Source organism: Vigna unguiculata, chromosome 5 (genome assembly GCF_004118075.2).
Source record: "Vigna unguiculata cultivar IT97K-499-35 chromosome 5, ASM411807v1, whole genome shotgun sequence".
NCBI classification, from domain to species: domain Eukaryota; kingdom Viridiplantae; phylum Streptophyta; class Magnoliopsida; order Fabales; family Fabaceae; genus Vigna; species Vigna unguiculata.
In genome coordinates this window covers 14,664,800-14,674,495 of record NC_040283.1, presented here as the reverse complement: position 1 = coordinate 14,674,495, position 9,696 = coordinate 14,664,800, and the positions used below count along the sequence as shown (strand labels likewise).

The 9,696-nt window shown below is 32.1% G+C and overlaps 1 protein-coding gene across 1 annotated transcript; it reads right to left on the bottom strand.

Annotated features, from left to right (window-relative positions):
• Positions 1-6,498: 6,498 nt before the first annotated feature.
• LOC114184504 (putative receptor protein kinase ZmPK1) lies at positions 6,499-9,169 on the bottom strand. Its single transcript, XM_028071813.1, has one exon. It carries the CDS (start codon positions 8,991-8,993, stop codon positions 6,639-6,641), a length of 2,355 nt encoding a protein of 784 aa, XP_027927614.1. The 5' UTR covers positions 8,994-9,169; the 3' UTR covers positions 6,499-6,638.
• Positions 9,170-9,696: the final 527 nt, after the last annotated feature.

Genomic DNA, 9,696 nt, shown 5'->3' with positions numbered 1-9,696 from the left:
TTAACAACTTTAAAACAATTTTAAATAAAGTTCAATGTAAAATATTAATTAAATGAACTTAATTTGGTTTAAAATATTTACTTGAAATATCAATTTTGATAGAAATATTTGTGTACATTTATATAGAAATTAAATTTGATTTCAATTTGGAGAGGGACAAAATTACTAATTTACAAAAATTGGGACTAAATTGAGACAAAAATTAAAATAAACAGACCAAATTGAGAAATTGGAAATGACATAAGTGACACATGTCATTGTCATTGCCACATTACTCTATCACTGCCACGTGGCACGATGATAGCTTGACATGTGACAATTTTTTTAATTTTTTTAAAAAAATTCAAAAAAATAAATAAATAAAATAAAGTCAAAAAATCCAGGAACTAACACGTGACACTCTCTCTAACTGCGTCAACCTAAACTTAATAGAAAGGGCAAACTTGAGATGTTTTAACAAAAAATGGACCAATTTGAAACTTTTAAAAATTCGGGTACCAAGTTGAGATTTTGACTCCAAAATGGGAACCAAAGGTATGATTAAACATAACTATAACTACTTCTTTTCCATCATAATGCACACCAAAGAAATTTAATCAATTAAATATAATCTCTCTTCTTATGACTATCTTTGTTTTCACCATTAGTTATGTTATATAGATATATCTTTTACCATAAATCACATAATTCTTATTTTTGTTCTAAGGCCTAATTTAATTGTAGTTTTACATTACGTTATTAGACCACATTTAACCTTTGGAATATGGATAATGAGATTTATTCTTCTTGATCATGAAATTACTACTTCATATCTAACTATATATTGAGCCTGATCAACTTAATATATGAAACTACATGTAGGAAATTATGGTTGGACGTATAATAGAAAGAAGAGGAAACTTGGTGTATCTCGAGAATCAAAGACAAGTGCAATGAAAATTATGACTAATGCTACGAGAGAGTAGGAACAAGAGAGCTAAGGAATGCATGGTCCTGAAACGCCTCTAACATAAAAGAACTTTAAAATTTCATTTTGGACAAGCATTTTCCTCTAAGTTTATGGAATAAAGCACAAATTAAATTTTTGCAATTAGAACAAGGATAATTAACAATGGGTTAATACACTAGAAAATTTAAAGAATTAACTAGGTTCTTAAGATGTATGCAACATCACTCAAAAAGAATATAACACCATCAATTTTTATTTTTTTTATCAGCAAAGTATATATATCTATATATAATGGAGCACTTGTAGTACTCCAACCCTTATACAAAAGATGTTTACATTGTTCCTTGCTTTAGGTCTCCATAAGAATGATTAGAACCTCTACATTTCATATCAAATTATCCTTATCCTATACCCATCTTGTCTATTCTTGATACATACATAAAAGTACAAATACATATATCTATGATCTTCTTGCACATTGAATCTTCTTGGTGAAGTGGTTGCTCTACAAACTCAACAAGAGGTATCCATTTCGTAGCTTCAATTTCAGGATCATTAACAATGGTCTCAATTGATAGGGGTCTTAACTTGCACATGAAGACCAAATTTTCCTTCTCAAATGCCACCTTGTCTGCATGTTTGAATGCTATGACTTCGAAGCTGAGTACTGATGCATGGTTTGAGTTAGCAAATTTCCATGTGATTTCCAACTCTCATAATTACACTAAGGATGATTTTGAGATAATAATTTGGTAGCATGATTTTTCAACTTCCATTAGTCCCAAGTTGTTAGATTTCGCTTGTATAGGTGTTCCATTGCATTCCTCCCTATATTTAGATATTTGCAAGACTAAACAACACACAAATATTTGCAATGTAATATACATATGCACTTTACTAATCTATTTCATTATTGACCAACACACAAATATTTCATTTATCCTACACCAATATGCTTCTCTAAACTTACCATCCAAATACTTTATCTTCTAATTCCCTTTTTTAAGTTGCCTCAAATCACAAAGTTTTTAAACACTCAATAGGACATTGGTTCCAATCCGAAAATGAAAATGTTACATTTAGCATTTTATAGTTTATCCACAACCAATCATTTAGTTGTGCCATATTAAAAATTTCCTCAAAATCCACCTTGCCTTGTCTAAATATTGCGTTATTTTTATGTTTCCAAACCTCCCAAATTATTGTTATCCATAATACCTTCTAGACTTTGTTTTGTTTTTCATTTAGACTAAATAATAGAAGTGCTCAAAGTGTACACAAGGCATATAATGATGCACAAAACTAATACCTACCCACTTATCACAGAGACCCCAAACTAACCCAAATATGTAGCAAGTACAAAATAAATGATTAGTATTTTCCTCTATTTGCTTACATAAATCACATAAGTTGTTATTCAACCTAACCCCCTTCGTGGGCTAAATTTACCTTTGTTGGAATTTTATTATTCAACACTTTCCAGACCAAATATTGTGTTGATGGTAAGGCCTTCACACCCCAAAAGTATTGAATAGATTGGTATTGTCCCTTATAATAGTATTTTGCAATATATTGTATGCAAAATTTCCTCCCCCTTTATCTTTTACAAAGTTTTAGTTGGTTATCATTTGCATAAGTTCTACCTCCTGGTCTGTTTCTCATACTCTTTTAATCTTCTCCAATTCAGTTTCCAAACCCAAGTTCCATTACTCCCTTCCCCTAGCTATTCAATGGTTTTTTCTTTACAATTTGATATGGCATACAATCTAGGAAACCTCTCACAAAGTGGTATTTCATCTACCCATTTGTCTTCCCAAAAATGTGTCTTATTTCCTAGACCTACTTTCCAAATATTTTGCTATCGAACCAGTTTTCCTATTGACCTTCCCCACAAATAGTACTTATATCTTTCCACCACCACGGTGCATCCTTATCATTGTTCCCGACCTTCAAGTTCCACCAAGATCCATATTTTGGTTTTAATACTTCTTTCCATAATCTTTTATTTTCCACTCCCAATCTCCATTTCCATTTTGCTAGTAAGGCTATATTAAACTTTTCAATGTCTCTTATTCCCAGCCCTTCTTCCTCTTAAGGTTTGCACAAATTTTCTTATTTAATCCAAGCAATCTTTCATTTCTCATATCCCAACCCCAAAGAAAATTCCTTGGTAATTTTGTAATACTTTTGCACACTGTTTTTGGCGATTTAAAAAAGGATAAGTAAAACAATGAGATAGCTTAAATAATTGACTTAATGAGACATACATGCCTAACAAAGGATAATAATCTTCCTTTCCATGTAGACAACTTACTCCTCACTTTTTCCATGACCTCATCTCAAAATTTTTGTTTCCTTGGATTCCCCCTAATTGTCATTCCTAGGTATGTGAATGGTAGTTTCACATGGCTGCAATAAGTATTCTAGAAAAATTCTCCATTATTGCCTTCTCACTCCCTACAACACCAACGCTACCCTTATGGTAGTTAACCCTCAATCTAGTTATCAATTCAAAACATCTCAAGATAGATTTTTATAGCGAGGACATTTCTATTTTTAGGTTGGCATATGAATAGTGTGTCATTAACAAATTGCAATAAATTAATCATCACATCATTCCTACCCACTACCACTCCTTCATACAATTTTTTCCTACACCACCAAGTATTGATAAGGTTTGCAACTTAACACCAAAGGTTGGTAGGGAATATATAGATTTAGGATTTATCCATATCGGTGAATTTTTTTTTAAAAGAAATTAGAATAAAGATAATAGATTTTATAAAATAGAAAGTTTTTGAATCAACAACTCACATGAAATAAAATCGTTACAATAGATAATAAAAGGGAATTATAAATGTGACAAACCAAAATCTAAAATTCACCCTAAGCGTAAGAAGACAAATTTAAGAGAATGTAAGTTGGGTAGTAGTGTTTGTTACCACTGGCAACAATTGGGCCACACTACATGCGAGATTGTCCTCCTCTACCTAAAATGAGGATGCTTGCCCAAAACACCTAAACTAAAGGATCCAATTTTTACTCTAAGCACTAAACAAGCTAAAAGAGTAAAAAATGTTTTTCTAGGTAAATGTTTCTTGAATTAAAAAATAGTTGATATCTTGTATGACTTTAGGTTAAATCATGCCTTTTGGTGAATGCTTTTTTATGGTTAAAATGTCTTTTGCTCCCAATTTTTGTCAATTTTATTCAATTTGGTCATTTTTGGCTAACAGTATTTAAATCATTAACGATAATGAACAATGACTGTCATGTGTCACCTCATTTTTTTTAATTTTTTTTTAAATGTCCACGTGTGAACCCAACGTGTCACATGTTAAAGTTAATGTTTTATATTCAATTTTCTCCCTATATTCGTTATTTTTGTCCCTCTTCAAATTAAGGCAAAATTTACTTTTTATATTAAAATTCAAATGTTTATTAAATATTTTTGTTTAGAGTTACAATTAGTTTAAAATTAGAACAAAATTTTTTAAAATAAAGACTAATTTTAAAATTTTAGATCAATAATGTTAGTTTTCATCCTTAAAATTTTCGTTCTAATTTTAAACTAATGGTAACCTTAAACCAAAAATATTTAATAAAAATGTGAGTTTTAACAAAAACATCAGTATAACTTTTATATAAAAATTAAATTTGGTGTCAATTTCGAGAGAGACAAAATTTCTCAATTTTAAACAAAATTGGGACTAAATTGAACAAAAGTAACAAATATAGAGACTAAATTGAATATAAAACATTGACTCTAACACGGGCATGTTGTTGGTTGACACGTGGACATTTTTTCATAAGTAAATAAATAATTAAAAAAAACATAAAGTGACACGTGACCATCATTTTTCATTATCGTTAAAGATTTAAATGTTGTTAGCAAAAAAAAGACCAAATTGATTAAAATTGAGACTTTTTGAACAAAAGAACAAAATTAGGACTGATTTGACAAAATTTAACCAAAAGTGAGACCAAAAAGGTATTTTAACTTTTTTGTATTCATGGATTATGTCAAAAAAAAAAATAGACCTTTTAATTTTGTGATGATATTGATAGATGGCACTTTGATTTATTTTGAAACCTTAGAAGACCATGAAAAACACGTGAAGATTGTTTTTATGAATTCTAAGAGTAAAGACATTATTTACTAAAACAGAAAAATGTGAATTGTAGATAAGGGAAGTGAAAACTTTAGGCCATGTTATATCCCATGAAGGAGTATTTTTAAAGGTTTAATTAGTTGGATGATCCTCACTTTAATAGGATTGTGTCAACTTGGTCTCCGTTTTTAAAAAAAGTTTCAATTGCGTCCAAACTTATGAAAAAATGTCTTAATTAGGTCTCTTTCAGAAAAAAAAAATACTATCGACACTAACAACATGACACATGTCAATCTATCATTTTTATTTTTTTTTATTTTTAAAGTTTATATTTGTATTTTTTGCAAAAAGATTTGTTATCACGTATCAATGTCACTACCAAGTGTCATTGTCTTGATTTTAATTTAGTCTACATATATATCTCTTTGATTCAAGTTAGTCCTTACATATATCTTTCTAATTAAATTTTTCTCTAAAGTGGGGACCAAGTTGAAGCACTCCTACCAAAGTGGAGATCATCTGAGTAATTAAGTCATTTTTTAAATTTAGAGAAAGAAAGTGTCATATTAGAGTTAGAGAGACCTAAAACCATCACACATTAGAAGTTTGTGGACTTAGGAGTAGAACATTATAAAAATTTAATTAAGGGAATTTCTCAATTAGTTTTACCATGATTAAACTTCCAACGAAAGAACAACCTTTTGTATGGAGTGAGCAAAGTTAGTTAAAAGATAAATTAACCATTACCCCAACACTAGGGGTGGCAATGTAGGCCGGCCTAGCCGGTTTAGGCCGACCACGTATTTGGCCTGCCCCAAGCTGAAAATTTGGGTTGAAAAGTCTGGTCCGCTCCGCATAAGTTTTGGACCGTGAGCTCGTGGGTTAGCTCGCTTTTTATTTTTAGTTTTGTATTTTTTAAAACAAATTTTTATGATAAAGCTTTCAATGTTTAACAAATTGGAAAACATTAACATGTTCACAAAATTAAGCAAAAATTTTGGGGAGCTAGATAATAAATTGATAATTCAACATTTGGAAGAACATAGTTATTGAACAAGATGATAAATAAAAGATAGAACTAAGAAAACGTGATCACATAAATATATTATATATTTTTTGAAGAAAATGTTTTTTATTAACACCATATGCACCGTATGACTACGACCTACTTTAGAAGTATTTTTGTTATCAAAAAAAAGTTAATTTTTGTATTTATAAATAAAAAAATAAAATAGTATACATAAAATTTGTGTAAAAATGTGTTGATGTCAAAGTAAAGGCTTACCTTTTGGTACAATGGTACTCATAAGTTGCCTTCTTATTTAGTTCCGTGTATTACTTACCAGTATCTGCATTTTTCCTACGTCATCTTCAAGAAATTTGAGTCTATTTCTATCGTTTTCATCAATCACAAACAAGCAAGTACATACAAAAGTATATGAAAAGAGATTCTCGGAGGTTAATAACTAGAATCAAATTTTTCTCTCAGATTAAAAAGACAATGCATACAGAACACATTCTCAATGATGAGACTGTACTAAATCATTATCACCATGGATAATTTCCATTACATTGGTTCACTGAAGCATCTCAACTACTTGGCTCATGGTGGGCCTTGAATCTCTGTTTTCCATCACACAGTTCAAAGCCACTGTAATCAAAATTTCCATCTTCCTATGATCATAATCAGCTCCAATATCAGGTGCAATTATCTCCTCCACCCAATATGAGTTACTACTGTTGCCCCTTTTCTCTCTCACCCATTCCACCACCCTCCCATCATATCTTTCTTCACCATTATCAATCCTTCCTGTTGTGCTTTTCCCAGTTACCATTTCCAGAACAACAATTCCATAGCTATAAACATCCACCTTCGATGTGATTGGCAGCTTATAAACCCATTCAGGAGCCATATACCCTCTGGTCCCTCTGATCATAGAGATGCTTGAATTGCTCAGGTTATCATCTCTCTTCAGGAGCTTAGACAACCCAAAATCTGCAACCTTGGCTTCATAATTAGCATCAAGAAGTATGTTCTGGGGCTTTATATCACAGTGCAGTATCCATTCCAAGCACTGTTCATGAAGATATGCCAGAACTCTTGCTGTTCCAAGGGCAATGTTGTATCTCTTACTCCAATCAAGTGTGTTGGATGAGAGATTTTCTGCCAAAGAACCATTCTCCATATACTCATACACCAACAACCTATGCTTTCCCTCAGCACAATATCCCCACATTTCGATCAAGTTCATGTGGTTAAGCCTTCCAATGATGCTCACTTCAGCAAGGAATTCTCCTTCTCCTTGTTTAGCCTCATTCAGTCTCTTGATTGCTGCGTGTCTTTCATCTGATAAAATACCTTTGTACACAACCCCTCCTCCACCCCTTCCGATCTCTTCACTGAACCCCTTTGTCGCCTTCTTCAACTCTGAATAACTATATTTTCTGAATCCTGTTCCTGCAAGATGGTAGCCCTCTCGATTAGACTTTTGTCTGGTCCTAACCAGACACCAAATCAAAACAATGCAAATCACTTCAAAAGCTCCAAGGGCGGTGGAAAACCACAGGAAAATCTTCACATAATGGTTTGCTTGTGTTTTGATATAAGCTCGTTGAAGTTGAACTGAACAAACATGATCATTTAAAGATTCTCTGTCATGTTCTTTGTGGGAGAAGCTATTACTTCTGGGCAATCTCAGGTATGTTGTTCCTTGGAATACCGGTGAACGTCTTCCATTGAGAAATTGCGTTTTCGTATAGCACCTATAAAAGCGTTTATCATCACTATAGGAGTGTTGAAACCCCTTACAACTGCAGTCTTGCAAGCATAAACTCTCACAGGCACTGTAGTTACTGATTTCTACATAATGATTGTCATAGCCGTAAAACTCAACATTTGGAATCTCCAAGAACATAGACTCATTCCTATGGCAGGTAAGCTGAAACAAGGGTTCACACCCTTGAGACCAATCACTGTGGTTCTTCAATCTATGCCCCGGAAGACACAAACATTTTCTTCCACTCCCATGAACATAAACACAGAAGCTGTTGGGTCCACAAATCCCGTGAGGTACGCAACCACTAGAAATTGCTTGCCATGAAACATACCAATTCTGCAAAACATTATTTCGACTGTACACCCGAACATTGCCATCACACTCCACTTTCAACCTTCTCTGCAGCACTGTGGCATAATCAGATGTCACGAAACTGAAATTATCTGTTGAACTGAAAAGTCCCAGAGAATTCAACACGCCAATTCTACTACTGTTGAAATTAGTCCTTCCAGCATCCCAACTTATCAACCAAGGTTGTGGCCAGTAGGAGCTTGAAACATCAGGACCATCATACTGAAGACCGAGAACGTTGTCATCATCGAAGAAAAACTTGTAGAAACCAGATGAATGGTTACTCTCGCTTCTTGAAGACACAAGTTGCGTGTATCTGGTAAGAGGCTGACCAGGAACGAGAGTGTCGGTTGGAAAATCGAAACTTTGCCACAGAACGGTTCCTTGAAGCTGGTGTAACACAAGATTGCCATTGTCTTTGAGATGCAACTCCACTGGGGCTGATGAAGCAGTGTTTGAAGACCAAACAGATTTAAGAGCAGCATCAATCAAGAACATGTTGCCATCGTTTGTAAGGGAAAATTTTGAGCTTTTCCCATTCACAGGTTGGTCACGGTTTGCCATCCATGTGACAGAACTTGGGCTGTGAAATTGAGGCTCCGTGAACCATATTGCAAACGAATATGCGTTCTCGCCAATGGCTAAGAAGCCAGCAGAAAACATGGCGTTTGGTGACATGAGAATATGTTGTGGATTTTCCACAGAGAGAGAAGAACCCATTCTCAAGGATGATGAAGAAGATGATGAACGTTGGAGGTACATTAATGGTAGAAGAATGAGTGTGATTGACATAGCCATACTCATATTCAATGGAAGATCTCGATCGTGTGTTGTTGTTGAATTGAAATCCAGTAATTTGTGTTTGTATCGATGAACTGTGTATTGATATATATTATATTTTTGCGGTTGGTTACTGTAGATGCAAAAAGAACCGTAATCGTCACTGTTACTCTATCTGACCGAGAATTCTCGTGTATTGACCAGGGCGTGATGAATACTTATTTTCTTTAGAGAAAGAAATCGTTTAAATTATTAAAATAATATTAATTTATTAGGTAATTTATAATTAAATATTTAATTATCGTTTGTCTTTATTTGATATTTTCATTCTATAATTATAATTTTTTTTATATTTATTATTAGAAAAAAGATGTGTAACTTTTTTATTTTAAATATTTTAAAATATTATAATTTTTTTTTGTTAAAAATTATTTAATTAACATTTTAAAGAATAAATAATATAACCATTTTAATAGACATGAGAATGAAAATAAATAAAGATGAGATAGTTAAATTTGTAATTTTTCTGTATAATTACTATAAGTAATAAAGAGATTAATTCTTAATGTGTTACCATAAATAAATTAATGCTTTTTAATTTATTGAAAAGAGATCATTACTTTTAAAGACAGTTTACATAAATAAATTTAGTTTGTTACTTTTAATATAATAAATAGTATTATTTTTTAAGCACTCTTTTATATATATATATATATATATATATATA

What these genes read in the sequence shown, in the direction of transcription:
- LOC114184504 (XM_028071813.1), bottom strand. Translation starts at nt 8,993, where the DNA reads ATGAGTATGGCTATGTCAATCACACTCATTCTTCTACCATTAATGTAC.